Raw genomic sequence first — 17,565 nt, 5'->3', positions numbered from 1 at the left:
GTCTGAGACTGAGTGAAGGACTCATTCACTCATTCATTCATTGATTCTTGAAAGTGTCCAATCCCCTTTATTTGATAGACAAGGAAGCATGGTGGGTTTTGTGAAGGAGGAGAGTGATCCTACCTGGATGACAAGGGAGCTGGTGCCCTGATGCACTTGACCTGGCCTTCTGTTTCTGGCTCATGTCTCCTCTGTGGCAGAGCCCAGGGCTGAGAGGGTGGTCCAGGGGCCACACTCCTGGGGTCAAATCCTGCCTCCACCGCCAAGGAGCTGTGTGACCGGGTATATTACCTGTTCTCTACAAGCCTCACCTTCCCTACCTGTAAAGTGGGGATAATAGGAGTGCCTGCCTGGTACAGGATATTGTGAGGGGTAAATGAAACCATCCAGATTAAGCACCTAGCATCAGTTCTGGAATATAAGCTATTAATATTGCTGTTCCCAGAGCTACTTCCAGAAGGCCAATGACACCCAGTGTTTGCAAAATGCTTTATTGTTATTGCTGACACTAAAACCCACAGTTAGTCATCAGGGCCTTCAACTGATACTCTAGTATTGGCAACAGGCCTCCATTCTCCCACCCCCAGCCAAGCCCATGAGGTTGTAAATGTACCCACAGGACGGTACAAACCTGGGATGGCCGTGTCCACCCTGCCCTCCACCTGCTTTCCTTAAAAGATGGGTGGCACTTGGATGCACTGAAATCAACTGATTTGTGGGGAACATTCTACACTTTTTATATGATTTCAAGGATCCTCCAGTCCTTGACCTGACCCTTCATCACATACGTGGGGAAACCGAAGTCCAGAGAGTGACAGTGTTACCCAACGTCACACAGCTGGGACAGAAACCCCACTTCATGCCCCCATTCCAGTGTCCTTTCCAAACCATGGCAAACTGGTAGCTGGTATTGCAGACGGGTGGGGAACTAGGCTTGGGAATATGCTTCCTGGTGGAAATATCTACTGGAACAATCCTCCTGGATTGGATTCTGAGCTTCTCTCTGCCACTAGCATGCTGTGTGGCCTCTCTGGATCTCAGTGCTAATCTCCATTGATGAAAGGTGAGAGCAAAACCAAATGTTCTCCAAAGCACCCGTCTTGCAATCATGTGAAAAGAAGCAATCATCAGTATTTCAATGTTATTGTTATTATTATTATTTGTGGAAGCCTCATTAGTCAATTAAACCTGTGTATATCACCAGCTACCAGCAGATACATGGCCGTAGTCCACCCTCATCTTCCACTATGGAAGCCCGTGCCTTTCAGGAGAAATCCCCATCTCAAGGGCGAGTCACTTTGCCGAGGAAAAGGATGTGTTTGCTGTTCTCCACAATGAGCATCAGAAAGGGCCTGTTGAATACTACCCTTTGAGAGCTCATCCGGGCAGATCTGAACATGAAGATCGTCCCCGTGGCTGCAGCTGCTTGGGTTCCCGACTCGTCCACCTCCACCATGGCTTTGTGCACCATCTGCAGGGGAGACATCAGGCGTCACCGAGCCACCAGGGGCTGGGAGATGCCATCAGGGGGAAACGGACAAGCTTCTGCCCGCAGCATCACTGTCAACGTTCCTGTGCTCCTGAGCCATGAAGCAGATAGGAGATGATGTGATTGATCAACTACTGCGTACCACGGCTTACAGGTGAGCGCATGCGTGTCTTTTTTTTTTTTTTTGCATGAGTGTCTTTCATTGAATTCTCAAATCATCTAGCAGCAAGGGTGTGACTCTCCAAGTTTATAGAGAGAAAGGAGGCTCAGAGAGGTCAAGTAATTGCTGGAGGTCACACAGCTGGTGAGTGAAGGAGCTAGCATCCAATTTTTAGTTTTGATTGCTTCAGACAAGATACCTTCCCCCAAGGCACGGTGCTGGATAGGGTTTCCCATTGTTCAGAGGACAAGATGCAAAGTGAAACCTTTGCTTCCTGAGGGAAAAGAGGAGAGAGAGAGAGAAAGGATTTGGAATGAGGAATGGGATGGAATAGGATGGAATAGGATAGGATAGGATAGGATAGGATAGGATAGGATAGGATAAGATAAGATAGGATAGGATAGGATAGGCTAGGATAAGATAGGCTAGGCTAGGCTAGGCTAGGCTAGGCTAAGATAGGATAGGATAGGATAGGATAGGATAGGATAGGATAGGATAGGATAGGATAGGATAAGATAGGATAGGATAGGAATTTCTGAAAGCAGGTGCTCAGGAGCTTCTGGGCTCACCTCAGACACCTGGATGCTGGAATGGTTGGAGATGCCGGTCAGGTCAGCATGGGAGGTGAAGACATCTCTGATCCCCAGCTTGGGGAGGACTTTCTCCAGCCGATAGGAGCCCTCAATGGAGAACTTGGGTAAGTAAAGCTCAAGCTGCCTGGAAAGAGAAGACCTTTCTTGGACCCTCCCAGGGCACTGGCTACTGAGCTCGTATTCCTGCCATCTCCTCTTGGTTTCATAATGCTCCTCCAGCCTGCTGCCTACAATGGAACCCATCCTACTCTGGACTTGGACCTGGGCTGTCCCCAGAGGTCACTGCCCACTCTGATGGCCCTGCCAGAAAACCCAGCTTCCAGCCCTGCTCCCTCTAGCTGGGTCAGGCCAGGGGGCTGGGACTTCACATGATGCCTCTGGGCTGGGAGGCGGCTCCCAGGCCAGGTGAGTTCTCCCACCACTGCCGTGTGGCCCTGCAGGTGTGCAGCAGCAGGCCGGCCCTGGAATAGTGGGAAGAATACCTCTTCATGGATATCTTGAGCCACTTCCTCAGTGTTTTCTCTTTTAGGCCATTTTCCAGCTGCCCCATCCCGCCCTCGCGGGGGAGAATGAAGAAGGCGGTGGCGTTCCCTTGGTAGGGGACCCCGACCACTCTGCAGGAGAGGTTTCGGTCCAGGAGGTAGTAAAACTGGTCCACTCGGTTCATCATGGGTACCCGCACCACCGTCTCCGAGGTCACGTGGAAGTCCTGCTCGTGGGTGCTTTGGCGGTTGAAGCTTGTCTCCCACTTAGCTAAAGATTAAAATGGAAAAGGAATTAAACATTCTCAGCTGCCAACGAAAAGTGTGCAGACAGTAAACCTACCAAACGGACAGCATCCTCTTTGGAGCAGTCTTACTGGCGGAAGTGACTGCCAAACCTCTTGAATATAAAGACAAGCCCCTTCCTAATTCGGGGGACAGGCTTGAACTTTTTGTGGGGCTTTATTTCCACATTTGCAAAACAAGGAGGTTGGTTTTCGTGTCTTCAGAGACCCTTCACCCCTAATGTTCTTTGTCTGAATCTCTGATGTTGCTACTCAAGGTCAAACATCCCAGTGAAGAGGGTAACGAATATGTATGGCTGACAAAGCTACACTATATCTGGGTGGGTTATTCTCATTTTCACTCTTTTCCCAATATTGGATCTCAATCTGGGTTTGGGAGAAAGGTTGGTAAGGTTCCTGCAAAAACAGGACTTTTCCTGCTGGGAAGTCTGTGATTATGCTTCTTGCTTTGTCTGCTTGGGACGTTTTGTTCAAAGTGGGACAAGTAATTGTTTCCATTTTCTTACTAGTTATCAAATATAGATCCCGCCCGCATGCCCCACTTAGATTATTTCACAGCTGTCCTCTGCAGCCTAGCCCTAGACAAGTAATCTTAGAGTCCGAGCCTGATACTCACCATCTGTGACCACGGGAAGAGGGGGGCTTGGTTAACAGTTTAACTATTTTCCTCTTTCCTCTTCCCTCCCTGCCCCTCCCCCATCCTCAGCAGGCCCCGTGCAGGGTGCTCAGGAGCTCAGTATCTAGAAGGAGAAGCAGGTGTACAAGCTGAGATGAGTAGGGATATTTACAAGAAATGCCAGGGAGATAAAGATGCGGAGGTCAGCTCTTGGGGAGGGGAGAGAGGACTGTTCAGGGGAACAGGCTCTTGTTCCAGGATTTCTCGGCTGAGGAAACAGCCCCTAGGAGGATATGGGTACCAGGAAGTATCTGGGGGAATGCCCTCTAAGGCCCTTCTAAGGCCCACAATCCTGCCCTGAGTAGCCATGCTGTCAGTTTCTTTGGCATCGTGGCCTCGACAAACTCGTGCTTCAGAGCCTGTGTGGAAACTGTTGCTTTAAGTGCCCCCAGGGGCACAAACAGGAACCAGCTCTTCCCCAGTGGAGGAAACAGCATCTGGGGTCTTTCACTCCACCTTATGCAGTCTCACCCAGCTGCTGTTGGCTTCACTCTATCAACAGGATCAGAAAAGAATAAATCCACTCCCACTCTTTCACGTGTGCGGGAGTTGGTTGTTTTGTTTTGTTTGTTTGTTTTTTGACAAAAGCATCTTAGAAGAGAAAGTTCAGGGCCTTACCTTTAAAGAAAATGTAATTCACTATGACCATGACCTCGTTGCCATCCAGGCCCTTAACCAAGTCCACAATCTTGCCCTTCGTTTGCTTTGACACGTAATCATTGATCTGCTTCTGGGCCCCTTCAGGGTCCCCAAAGTCGGTGGGGAAAGTGTCTGCCAGGTACAGCGTCCTCATGGCGCCCAGGAAGGCCGCCTCGATGGGCACCCCGGGCTTGGCGAACAGGGCGTTGCCGAGGCTCAGCTGGAGGCTGTCTCTGGGCCGCTCGAGCTCCCGCAGCAGCCGCTGGGAGGCGCTGTGGAGCTCCTCCTCTTGGCCCTCCTGGGGGCTCAGGCCCAGGCCCGCCAGGACCTGCGCCTTCGTGTTGCACCGCGCCCCCAGGGAGAGCATGGCCAGGCTCACGGAGATGCTCAGCGGGGAGAAGAAGATGTTCTGGTCGGGGGCAGCTGCGGCCAAGGCCCTGTAGAGGTCGAAGACAAAGTCCCGGCTGCCGGGGGCCACCGTGGCAACTGCGGGCGGCAGCTCCTGAACTCTCTTCTTCTGGGGGCGGCGCAGGGCGGCCATCGGCGGGCTCAGGAGCGCCAGGCACAGGAGTAAGCAGAGCCGCATCGTGGCTGCCCAGGCCTGAAAGGGAGGGTGGGAAGGTGACCTCAGAGGGAGGATGGGAAGATCACAAGCAAGGCTGACGTTCCTGGGGGGCGGCACCATCAACCAGCAGCCTCAAAGGGCGATGATGACTCGGAGAGGCTGCGAGCGAGGGTTTAGGTAGCGCGGGAGGGAGTGCAGCACAGAGACTTGAGGACATGGGCATCGGTGGGTGGGGAGAGCAAGGACCAGGCGGAGGGGCGAGATCCCAGGTGGGGACTGGCCACCAAGGCGAGAAGCCTCCCTCACCCGCATCGAAGTACACGTCACAGGGGGATGGGCCGTGGGGTGGAGGGTTCTCCTGTGTTCTGCCGGCTTAGCGTCTCTGAGGTTACCGGAACCTGGCAGCCTGTTTCCATACATGGCCCCTAACCCTCACTTCCTTTCCTTGCAAGACCCACGTCCTTCTATGAGCTCAGGGCAACTACCCGCCGTGGCCCCTGCCACACTGCTGGATTCGTCCCTGTTCATTTGGAGCATCTGCTCCATGGCGCGGTGGCTAGCGTGCCAGCCTCCTGTGGTTCATCAGTGAACACACGATGCCCTCAGTCCCCCTCTCCTTCCCCAGGGGCTGCTCCAGGACCCCTCAAAGCCACCCTTGTCCCTCATCAGAGGCACCTTCCCCCCCGGAGGAAATTCTGCCCTCTTAACGTGAGCCCCCCAACTTCCCTTCTCTTCTGTGATGGGCTGAATTGTGTCCCCCAAATCCATTCATTGAAGTCCTAACCCCCTGTACCTCAGAACGTGACTGTATTGGAGACAGGGCCTTTCAAGAAGTCATTAAGTTAAAATGAGATCGAGTGGGCCCTGATCCAATGTGGCTGGTGTCCTTAGAAGAAGAGGACACGAGGACACAGACACACACAGACTGAGGGGTGACCACGTGAGGAACGTGAGGACACAGGGAGGAGGAGACATTCACATACAAGCCAAGGAGAGAAGCCCTAGGAGGAACCAGCCCTGCTGATCTTGGACTTCCAGCCTCCAGGACTGTGAGACCATAAACGTGTGTTGTTTGAGCCCCCAGGCATCTCTTTTTCTGTGTCTCCCCCAGGTGAGGAGGCCCTCAGCTTCCTTTTGTCTGTCTACAGCCTCTAAGGTGGGCCCTGGGGGCTCTTCCATCATTCTGGCCTTGTCCTCCGCCCACAGTCTCTCCCATGACCACCTTCCTAGACCCCTCCTCTCCAACCAGAAACCAACCCTTCCTGTGCCCAGGCCTCGTAAAGCCTTCCTTCCACCCCTGTGAACAGTGCAGACTCTGCAGCCCAGCAGCTTGGGTTCAAGCCTCAGTCCCACTGCTTCCTCCAACGTGTGACGCGGTGCAAGTCAGTTACACCCATGCCACTGCCCCACCTGTACAATGGAGGTCTAGACAGAACCTCCACCAGGGGCTGGGGCTTTAATGATCAACATATGTAACGTGCTTGGAGCAGTGCCCGGTGCAGACATGCTGTCCAGGTGTGAGTTGTCGGTGTGGCAGTGACTGGCCAGAGCCCCACCCGAGACCCCCGTTTCCCCAGCTGTACCGTGGGGTACATGCTTTCACACACACACTCTCGTGGCAGCCTGGTGGCGGCTGGACAACTAATTCCCACGGTGGCCTGACTGACCCCTGATGAGACCTCTTGCTTGGCATGCATCCACCGGTGGACACCGTGTCATCAGATGCCCCAGGCCCAGGGCAAGCACAGACACAGAGTCACAGACCCACGCAAAACCAAACTTCAAAGAGCCCCAAAGAGCTGCATCGGATGTGGCTGGCGTGGGGGACACCAGGGAGCCTGGGGATCAGCAGTCCTGGCCGTCTTTGTCTGAATGAAACTGACAGACTCAAGCAAGTCATGCTCACCACCACCCCTGGCCTCCAAACTGCAACTGAGCCCACAAAGGAAGTTCATTTAGAATATTCTGTCTGCAGAACCTCCAGCTACCCTGAACCAAATATAGCACCTGAGCAGTCCCCATGCCTGTGGGAGGCCCAGGTGCATCGCCAGCACCCGCCACTGCGGGGTGCTGCACTGTCTTGACATATATCAAGTGTGAGGCTTTAGCCTCACACCCGCCCACGGAGGCAGGTTCTATTACTGGCTCCATTTTACAGATGGGTCATCAGGCTCAGAGAGGATGCCTTGCTTGCTAGTGGTGGCAAAGCTACTAGGGTTCAGACCTAGTTCTGACCCTCACAACTCACGCTCTGAACCGCCACACCATTTAGTTCCCCCAGATCCCTGGTCCTCCTCCTCTGTATCACAGCCTCCGGATCTTGTATTCTTGGCCTCCACGGTCACCACCGATAGCCCCTCCTCTGCAGAGAATTAAGAAACAGGCTTCCCATGCTGACACTCCCTTTTTGTTCCCACTTTGAGACTTGCCTTCATGGAGGTCTTTAAAGGACACGGGTGGGTGGTGTGATCTCTGTGTCCTTTAGCGTGCGGAGTGTTAGAATCATCCATGTAGCAGGATGCTGCTGAAGAAGCAGTTCAGCTCACCAACCCCCCAGCTCCCAGACACAGATTAACACCGAGCTGATAATTACCCTAAAAGAAATACTTTCAAAGAATAGCTACAGACTGCAGAGGAGTTTTCTGCTTGGACGGAGCCCAGGGGCAGCTGGCGGGGGAGCAGGAGTGAGAGTTCCAGTCTCCCATCCTGCCACCCCTGCAGCCTGGTGACCTTGAGCCAGGCCCTTCCCCTCTCAGGCTTCAGTTTCTTCATAAAAACCTAGAGGTCTGGTGCTGTGGCTCCACCACTGCCTGACCCCCCTGAAACACTAGCGATCTGATGGGCCAGAGCCACTTCTCTGAACGCCCCATGAGTCCCCGTAGAGAGCAAGGGCTCAGCTTCCCTCAGGCTCCCCTGGGCTGCAGGTTTGGGACCCAGAAAACCTTGCTCCATTTAGCTCTCTCTCTCTCCCTCTTATTGAAGCCACTGTTTATTAAGGACCTGTTAGACACTCTATAAATATTACTGCATTTCATCTTTACCAAAAGTGTTATTAGCCCCATTTTACAGCCAAATAAACTGAGGCTTAGCAAAATGGAAAAGCTTGTCCCAGCCAGTGAGTGATGGAACCAGGTTAAAATCCAGATTCCTCTGACTGGTGTACACACTGCCTCTTGGCTCCCTTTCATGGCTCTGAGGAATGACACATTTGTTCCCCCTCCTCTGTGGCTACTGGTGAGTATTCCTGGGTCTCTCTCACCTGAATTAGCTCATTTACAGTCCTCCACAGCAACATGGAGTTGGTATCCTTGTCACAATTGTACGGAAGAGGAAACAGAGGGTCAGAGAGGTTACTTCTGAGAAAGTGGAGCCCTGGGGGTACTCATTTCAGGTTTCCTAGTTTCTAAGCCCAGTCTTTGCCATTACACTCCTGGGCCTCTGGTACAAATATACAGCTTACAGAGTTTTGTGCCAACTTTGAGCCAGTGGAGAGTCTGCTCCAGGCTCTGTGAGCCTGGCTCTCAGGACACCAGCCCCCGCAGCGTGCCGGCAGAGCCTGGCCTGGCTGACCCTCTCCTGGGCCCCTGACGCCAGTGTGTCTGCAGAGATGCTCCCACATGTCAGAGGGAAGAGAGCAGATCGATCAATTTCATCTGGCATCCCAGGTCAAAGGGACTTACGGCGACAGAGGGTGGGCATGGGGTAAGCAGGCCCTGGGCAGTCCTTCCCCTGGTCCCCCACCATCCAGACCCAAAATCTGCTGGCGTGTATTCCAAATGTTAGGCAACAAAGTCCCACTGAGGTAGACTTTGGACTCAGCCATGGGAGGTGTGCAGCTCAGAAGGGTCTGTCCACTATCTGCTAATTACGCAAGGAGCTAGATACAAGATATGGAGCCCAGGCAGAGAGCGAAAGACAAAATCACAACTTCCCCTGGATCCTAAAGACCAGGGGGCAGAGCTTCCTGGAATCAGTGACCTGGGGGGCTTTCCTAACCTCCCTCCCCATCTCCAGACTATCAGCAAGGCTTGCCAGTTTGTAGCTCCGAAATCTGCCTGCCTCTCCCCATTTTCCCTGCCACCATCCTAATGGAAGCCTTTTTTTTTTTTTTCTTTCACCTGGACCCCACTTCTCCTGGGCCTGAGAGCCATCCTACATACATAAGTACACTCTGAAAGAGTGTACACGCCTTCAATCACAGACACGGTCAAGGCGCTCCCCTACCTAAGAACGTTCTTGCTGCCTACTGGCTTGGTAACACCGAACTCTGATTTGTGCGATAAGCCGTGAGGATGCATGCCGTCTGGCGCTGTCTTGCTGTCCCCAGCCTCACGTGACCAACTCTGTCTCCCAGGGCACACTTCTTCTTTTTCAATTCCTAACACAGAAGCCCCATCCCAGCCCCGGGCCCTTGCACACTCTGCTCTCCCTCCTGGAACCGTCTCTCCACCTTTCTCACAAGGACCAGTTTCTGCCTGAGTCCAGACCTCCACTTAACTGTCACTTCTTGGTGGCACCTTGTCCACACATGACCACGCCCTCTCCGCGGTTATTCTCTATAACAGCCCCTTTGATTGTTTCTCTCATGGCTCCATCAGTTACAGAAGTGCAATTACGTATGCGTGTGCTGTTGACCCCTCTTGTTCCGGCCTCTCCCCCACTAGAACATGTGCTTGTAAGAGAAGACCCTCATCTGTGCTGGTCCCGCCATGACACTTTCAGTCAAGGGGTGATGCTCAGGCACCCCTGTGAATGAATGAATGAGTGGATGGATGAGTGGATGGATGAATGGACCCTGTCTCCTTCTCTGTAGTTCAGAGGTGTTAGACCACACGCTGGCCACCGAGTTGTGGGAATGAGCCAGGCTGGGCATCCAGGACTGAGCCCTCACGGCCCTGGGGCTAACATGCCAGCTGACCTTGAATAACTCAGCTGACCTTGAATAGCGCAGCTTCAGTTTCCTTTCTCTTTCTTTTTTAAAACCACTTTATTGAGGCCGGACTGACACCCCAAAACCTGTACATATTTAATGTAGACAACTCGATGAGCTTGGAGAGAAGTACACACCCGTGAAACCATCACCACCATCAACGCCTGAACACATCCATCACCTCCCGAAGTTCCCTCCCGCCCCCTTTATTCTTCAAGCTGCAGTTTCTGGATCTGTCAGTAAGGCTGTTGGCCCAGGGGAGCAGTTTCCCTTTTACTGTTGCATTTCATGCCAAAAGCCCCATCCTTAGAAAAACTGAACATTTCACTCACTTCACATCCACATTTTGTTTATTTAACAAACGGCAAAATGGCATCTGGAGCTCTAACAACCACTCTGGGTAGCAGCCCCTGGGCAGGGCAGCCTTATCTCAGGGAAACAGATTATATTTGAACATTTTTCCTGGTTTCTAAAAGTCCAAGGTTCCAGGAACAGAAAACAATAGAAGCTACGGTTTATCGAGCACGTCCTGGGTACCAGACATTTTGTCCCCGTTCAGGGTTTCTCAGCACTATTGGCATTTGGAGCCAGATCATTCTTTGTGGTGGGTGCTGTCCTGTGCATTGCAGGGTGTTTAGCAGCATCCCTGGTCTCTACTCACTGGAAGCCAATAGCAACCCCCGTGCCCCAGTTATGACAACTAAAAATGCCTCCACACATACCAGATGTGCCCGGCGGGGAACATCATACTTGGGTGAGAACCACCACTAATCTAATCTTCACAGTCACACGGTGCAAGGGGTGCAGTCATTTGCATCTTATCCGCAAGGAAGCTGAGGCTCGGCCAGATTTAGTGTCATCCCCAAGGCCACACAGCAAGGGGCGGGGTGTCCCCCACTTCTCTGCTCCAGAGGCCCTGGCTCCCTCCCCACCACGGTGTCCTGCTCACCCTGGGGCACCTCCAAAGTTTCTAAGCCCTCCAAATCCCATGACTCCAGAGTCCATTCCTCGCCCCTGAGCCCACGGCCCTCCGTCCACTGTGCCTGTACTTACTGTGTCCAGTGGCCGAGCGTGCACACAGCAGACGCGACGGTCGGCTGGGCTCGGTAAAGAGCAGAGGGCTGGCTGGACTGGAGCCAGCATCTGTCACCGACTACAGCGGGGCCCTGGCTCCACCCCTCCCCTGGCCCCGCCCCAGCCAGCCTCACCCTGTCCTGTCCTGGCAGGGCTCCTAGGCCTACCAAGCCAAAGCCATCTGAACTCTGACCAGGGCCGTCTCGTCATTGGCCCAAAAGCCCTACACCAGCCACCAACTGCCAGCACTGGCACGAGCATCCCAGGCAGACCAGGATGGACAGGTGACCAGCTGCCGGCTGGTCCAGACACAGGGAAGGGGACCGCCTCTCAAACCTCCTCCCTTCCTCCAGGCTGATCCCTTTGTTTCCTGCAGCCAATTGGCTGCAGATCTGGAGGAGTGAGGACCCAAGTTCTTCAAAGGCTTGTGCGCTTACTAGACTCATGGACTCCCCATCGCCAGATCCTGGTGGAAATTAGATGGATTGAGAGGGTCTCACAATGGCTGAGATGAGGGGTCACTGTATCCACCCCTCTTATTGCACTCATAACTGAACCGAGGCTCAGAGAGATGACGGAACTTTTCAGAGATGTGCATCAGTTAGGGACAGGGTGGGGCTGAATGCCCAGGTCGCTGGCTCCAGGGCCAGTGCTCTTTGCTAAGCAAAGGTCTGTCTCCAGGATTTCTGTGGGCTCACTTGGACTGTCCTTTTCTACCTTGAAACTGGGGCTTCAAAACTCAGCCCCACACTTTCAAGAACATTTCCAAGTGCTAGGGTGTTGGCTCAACCCTTGTTTCATTTCCAAGGTTCCCATGCCTGGGGCTCCCTAATACCGGGGTATCCAGTGTGTGGCCATGACCCAGAGGTTGTGTGGGTGACGGTCGCGTGTGGAGTTGGTGGAGGAAACAGAGGGCCAGGCGGTACCCAGAGGAAGCGATCCTGACGCTCAGCACCCAGGGTCGCTCCACAACCTCTGAGATGTCCCCCTTCTTGCTCCCTGATTCTGGGCCCAGTTATGGCCCGTTATCTCTTTTAGTCCTTACAACCACCCTGCAAAGGGTATAATACTGAACTTTATCTCAACCTAGAGATAAGCTCAGTCACTACCAGGCATCAGGTGCTTGCTTTGTGCTCCCTGCCCTCGCAACGCGCTAGATGGTGGGCACCAGCATCCCCCCCATGGAATCCGTGAGAAGACGGAAGCTGAGAGAGGTTAGGTGATCAGCCCAAAGGTACACAGCTAATAGGGAGAGGCATTAACAGGAGGAAGTAGGTCCCTTCTGTCCAGGTTTTGCTTTCTGTCCATTGTGCCATGTGACATAAGCAAGAGTCCTTCATCTCATAGTCTAGAGATTCCCAAACTATGTTCTATAAGGAGGGAATCACTGTTACCTACTTTTGTAGGATGGATAGCAGTTCCCCAAAGATATCCACATCCTAATACCCAGAACCTGTGAATGTGACCTTATATAACAAAAGGGATTTGCAGATGTGATTGAGTTAAGGATCTTGAAATGATGGCGGCGGGGGGGACTATTATGGATTTCCCAGGTGGGTCCTAAACATAACCACAAGGGTCCTTCCTTATGAGAGAGAGAGAGAGAAAGAGAGAGAGGAGAGAGAGAGAGAGAGAGGTGGGAGATCAGAGTCAGAGGAGGCGATGTGATCAGGAAAGCAGGAGGAGAAAAACAATGTGATGTGAGGCCGTGGGCCAAAGCACTCCAGAAGCAAACCCTGCCAACATCTTGAGGTTGGCCCAGGAACCCATTTGGACTTCTGACCTCCAGAACTGTAAGAGAATAAATTGTGTTGCTTTAAGCCACTAAGTGTGTCATAATTGGTTACTGCAGCAACAGGAAACTAGTATAATACTCCAAAACAGGTTCCCGATGAAACTATGTGGGAAAGATGGGACTAAGCAGATGCTGAAGGACTTCTCCAGCCCATGTGCCTGTCTGTGGAGACACCCCACGTACCATGTCCCAGTCCTTACGTTTTAAGGACTATCTTGAGAATTTGGGGAACGGGGCAAACCCTGACTGCCTATTGTCACTCAGAAGGGTTCTGAAGGAACGGGGGCTGGGAATGGGTACTCTTGGAAAAGTTTCGAGGGTGTCTCAGGGCATGGATTAGTCTGCTCTGGCTGCCAGAACAAAGTACTACAAACTGAGAGGCTTAAACAGCGGAAATGTGTTTCTCACAGTTCTGGAGGTTGGAAGTCCAAGATCAAGGTGATGTCAGGGTTAATTTCTGGTGAGATCTGTCTTCCTGGCTTGTAGATGGTGCCTTCTTGCTGAATCCTCACACAGCCTCTTCTGTGTACATATGGGGGGACCGAGAAAGAGGGGGAGAGAGAAAGCAAGGGAGGAGAAGCAAGCTCTGGTGTCTCTTCCTCTTATAAGGATACTAGTTCAGTGGGATTAGGGCCCCATCCTTATGACCTCATTGAACTTCTATTAGGCCCTTTCTCCAAATACAATCACGTTGGGGGTTCAGGCTTCAATATATATGATGAAGTTTCAGAGGACACAATTCAGTCCATGACAACTGGGGTGAGAGAGTAAGATGGCCAGTGGCCAGAATATGGGAATTTAAAGGACCCAGTAAGTCATGCTAGATTTATTTTTCCATTGACCTCAAGAGCAACAGAGAGCACCATTCCCAATAGGCAAGTCTCACCCTGGGCAGAGCTGGGTTCTGTCACCCCCCTGAGTGTGTGTGGGACAATGTGGAACAGAAATGCCTTCCAATGGGGGCTCTTACTATTCCACCTGCCTGGTCCCCACCACCGTCAGCCCACTTTACCTGTTCAGGTGACTTGCTAGCTCTGGCAGGCATGTGAAGTTGTGACCCTGCTTTAGAGGAGAGTTGTGATCAAAGATGAAATGAAATAACAATAATGAACATTTGTGGAACAGCAAAGATGTGTGCTTTACATACAGAACCTCATCCAGAATCTACAGTAGGCTTATGTGTTAGGTAGCATCATTTCCATTTTACAGGTGAGGGAACTGAGGCACAGAGGGGTGGCCCAAGTCCCACACCATGTCATGGGTTCCACTGTGTCCCCCCAGAATTGAAGACTTAACCACCAGTATCTCAGCATGTGACCTTATTTGGAAATAAGGTTGTTGCTGATGTAATTAGTTCAGATGAGGTCATACTGAACTAGGGTGGGTGCTTAATCCAATAAGACTGACGTCCTTGTAAAAGGGGGAAATCTGGACAGAGACACACACACAGGGAGAATGCCATGTGAATATGAAGGCAGAGATCTAGAAGCCAAGGAACACCAAAGATGGCCAGCAAGCCCCCAGAATCCAGGGGAGAGGCCTGGGACAGATGCTCCCTCACAGCCTCAGAAGGAGTCAACTCTGCCATCACCTTGATCTTCTGGCCTCCAGAAGAGTGGAACAGTACATTTCTGTTGTTAAACCACTCCGATGTGGTCCTTTGTTAGAGCAGAACTAATACACTAACCAAGTAGTATACTCCGTCATTGGTAGATTCCAGGTTCAAACACAGGCATTCTGACTCCAAAGTCCAGGTTCCTCTGTGGCCCCTTGGTAACTCCCGGAAAGCGTTTGTCACTGGGCCTTGCTCGTTGCAGGTGCACAGAGCTTGGAAACCATTAGTCTTAGACCTTCTCTGTCTCAGAAAAGGACTCCTCACCTTCCCAGGCAGCCAGGGATGGAGCAGACACCCTCCTGCCCTCCACATGTTCACACGTTCACATGCTCCGTCAGAGTTAGCGGCTCCCAGGCCAGTATCTTCCAAGGATCCCACGTCCATCCACCACCCCACCCCCCACTGCTACAGCTGCTGTGGGATTACACGCCCACTTACAGGTGCAGAAACCGAGATCCGGAGAGGTTCGAGCTAGCCCCTCAGCACAGGTAACGGAGAGGCTGGGACTGCAGGCTTTCTCTCTCACCCCAAATTTCAAGTGCCTCTTCCTCCACTGAGGAAATCCCTCTGGCTTCCTGGCTAGTGGCCAATCTCCACTCAGTAACTCTTTGTTGAATGAGAGAATGAATAACCAAATGAACCCATGATGCTTCTCTCCACACCTGCTTACGAGGGCCATGAAATTCGTCCCTCCACTGGCACCTGGGTCCCCCAGGCTCCACGATGACACTCATGACACTCACTTGCCTCCCTCTGCCCTTCCATCACAAAGTACAAAAAAGATTTCGCCTTTCCTGCCAGAGGAGAATGACAGAAATCGCTAGCATACCCGCCCGGTCCCAAAGAAGTGTGCCTCCCGAGAGGTAAAACATAGGTCACACACAGCCCCGTAGATCTCTTTTTTTAATGCTCCAAAAGGGCATTTTGAAATCTGAGAAGCTGGACTAAATATTTACCCAACCAATTCCGGGGATGTGTCAGGGGGTGGTGATGCAGAACAAATAGCTTGAGGACCTTGCTCAGGGCAAGCCTTTTCCATTCATTCATTCATTCACCAACTATTGGTTGGGCCTCAGCCACATACCAGACCATACCATCAGCGCTGAGGCCAGTTACTGGGGTGAGTGAAGAGAATGCAGGGTGAACAGGGTCCTGCCTCTGAGATGCTCCTTCTAAGAGGGACGAGGGTTGGCCGGGATGCGGGGCAGAGATTAATGTCAGCCAATCATGTCTGTTGGTAGGATGACAGTCTGCCTTAAGGAGGGGAGGAGGCGTTTGTTGGAAATCCTGGTAGAATCTCAGGGATGGGGAAGGGAGCATTCTGGGTGATGGGGGTCTGCGGGGACCAGAGGCCCGAAGGTGGGAAGCTATGGGCAACCTGGAAAGACAGCAAGAGTTTCCGTGACTGCAGTCATTCGGTCCATGAGAACAACAGGAGGGGCTGGGGCACGAGAGGCAGGCAGGGACCAGATCAGGGAGGACCTTGACTGCAGTTAGAGGAGTGTGAACTTCATCCTGTAGGCAATAGGGAGCCATTGAGTCCTTCTGAGCAGGGGAGGGATGAGCTAAAGCAAAATGAGGAGGCATCACCCTCAAGGCTAAACGGGGTGGGGGGGGCGGCGGTGACTGCCTCCCTTTTCTCACCTTTTTCACACCAGGGCTTCACTTTCACACATCACCCCAGCGGTGTCGTTGCCATAGTAACCCTAGGCCTGCATCTTCTTGCAGGCTTGTCTGGGACTCTTAAATCCACCCACCCCCTGCCTCTGTAGGGGCAGGCGGGGGAGTGCGTCAGCCTGGGCCTGACTTTATTTCTTGCCTGGCTGTTAAAAAACAGAATCCAACATCCCAGAAAGTGCAGGGGGGAGATGGACCAATTAAACCAGGGGGCGGCAAGGGGGGTGTGCATTCCTCTGAGCCTTGGAGGACTCTGGGTGCTGAGCACTTGCAGGTCCTTGACCCTGTAGCCTGGAGCTGGTGTGATTAACTCTGGGCTGGTCTTGCTGAGCGATGTCCTCCTGTGGGACCTTCCATCTGTCGGTGACTCCTGAGGCTGCCCCGCCCAGCTCAGAGCCGTGTTGCAGAGGCAGACTCCTCAGAGCCATCATTTCGTTTAATCTGTACAACTACCCTGGGGGGTTTCTGCCACTTTCCGGGGTGGAAACCTGTTCAAAGAGGTTAGATGATCTGTGTGAGGTGTCATAGCCCTGAGGAGCTGGGTGTCAGTCCACACCGGTCTGGTACCACCCACATCCCTCACCTTCACCAACAACTTCTGCCTGGGATCCTCAGCAGCTTCTGCATCCCTCACTCCAAATCCAGAGCTGCTCAAACTCAGCCCTCCAGGCCAAGTCCTCCTGCTTGTAACAGACAAGCCAGCCCTGGAGGGCTATGGTTTCGTGGAGTTGACAACCTTTCCCAGAAAGAGGATGCTCTGGGTGTTGGTGGAAAAGATCACCACAAGGAAGGGCCGGTTAAACCAAAGGGCTTGGTGATTGTCCCGGGACCAGAAGGTGACAAAGCCACTGGTGGCTGCTGCAGCCTGGGTGCCAACCTCATCCACCTCCAGGATGGCCTTGTGGAAACTCTGGGAAGGAAATCACAAGCGTTACCTCCGAGAGAGCATGAGCTGGGGCTTAGGGAAGACGAGGGGAACCAGAGACCACTGAAGATCAAAGCCACTTGTTGGGGTATCACAGCAAGAATATCTATACTGGGGGGGGTGGTTATTGAGCTGAATGACCTCTTATTCATAAATAACCATTGCAATCATTAATTGAGCACATACTATGTGCCTATGCTCTTTTTAATCTTCATAACCATCCTAAGAGGTCAATGTATTATGTCTGTTTTATAGATGTGGAAAATAAATCCAGAGACTGGGTAACCCTTTAAGGTCATAAGAGGCAGAACTGGAATTTGAACTCTCAAACCCAAGACTCTACCCTCTAGTGCACCTTTGTTGTATGTAGCTGAGGTCATAGGTCCCTTTCTCTGGTCTAAGAAATTTACGCTACACACACACACACACACAACTCAGCCTCATCTGTATCCTTCCTCTGTTTCTGTCATTGCACTTGTCACTCTCAGTTGCCATGATCTATGAGGGCGCTGTCTCCTGGACTTGACTGGAAGAGCTCTCTGAGGGCAGGGACCTGATGGACCCTAGATCTGCAGCACCAAGCACCACACCCAGCACATGGTGGGTTTGTTCTTTGCTCCCTATGCCAGTGGATGCTTAA

The 17,565-nt window shown here is 52.5% G+C and overlaps 2 protein-coding genes across 2 annotated transcripts in view; both read right to left on the bottom strand.

Moving 5' to 3' along the window:
* Positions 1-450: 450 nt before the first annotated feature.
* Positions 451-10,973, bottom strand: SERPINA5 (serpin family A member 5). The gene is made up of 5 exons (XM_081229131.1): positions 10,893-10,973; positions 4,324-4,945; positions 2,725-2,995; positions 2,219-2,366; positions 451-1,471 (listed from the first exon to the last, which is right to left on the bottom strand). The coding sequence occupies exons 2-5, from the start codon at positions 4,928-4,930 to the stop codon at positions 1,283-1,285; spliced, it is 1,215 nt and encodes a 404-aa protein (XP_081085257.1). The 5' UTR covers positions 4,931-4,945; positions 10,893-10,973; the 3' UTR covers positions 451-1,282.
* Positions 10,974-16,712: 5,739 nt separating this feature from the next.
* SERPINA4 (serpin family A member 4) overlaps positions 16,713-17,565 on the bottom strand; it is a gene marked incomplete at both ends in the record, with an annotated part of 30,457 nt that continues 29,604 nt past the window's right edge. Inside the window, 1 exon segment of the mRNA XM_081228309.1 lies at positions 16,713-16,910. Coding sequence (XP_081084435.1) covers positions 16,713-16,910 — 198 coding nt within the window.

The sequence above is a fragment of the Mesoplodon bidens genome (assembly GCF_964165515.1).
Source record: "Mesoplodon bidens genome assembly, chromosome: 3".
Lineage (NCBI taxonomy): Eukaryota > Metazoa > Chordata > Mammalia > Artiodactyla > Ziphiidae > Mesoplodon > Mesoplodon bidens.
Note: the sequence above shows the minus strand (reverse complement) of the source record. Positions and strands in the feature narration are given on the sequence as shown.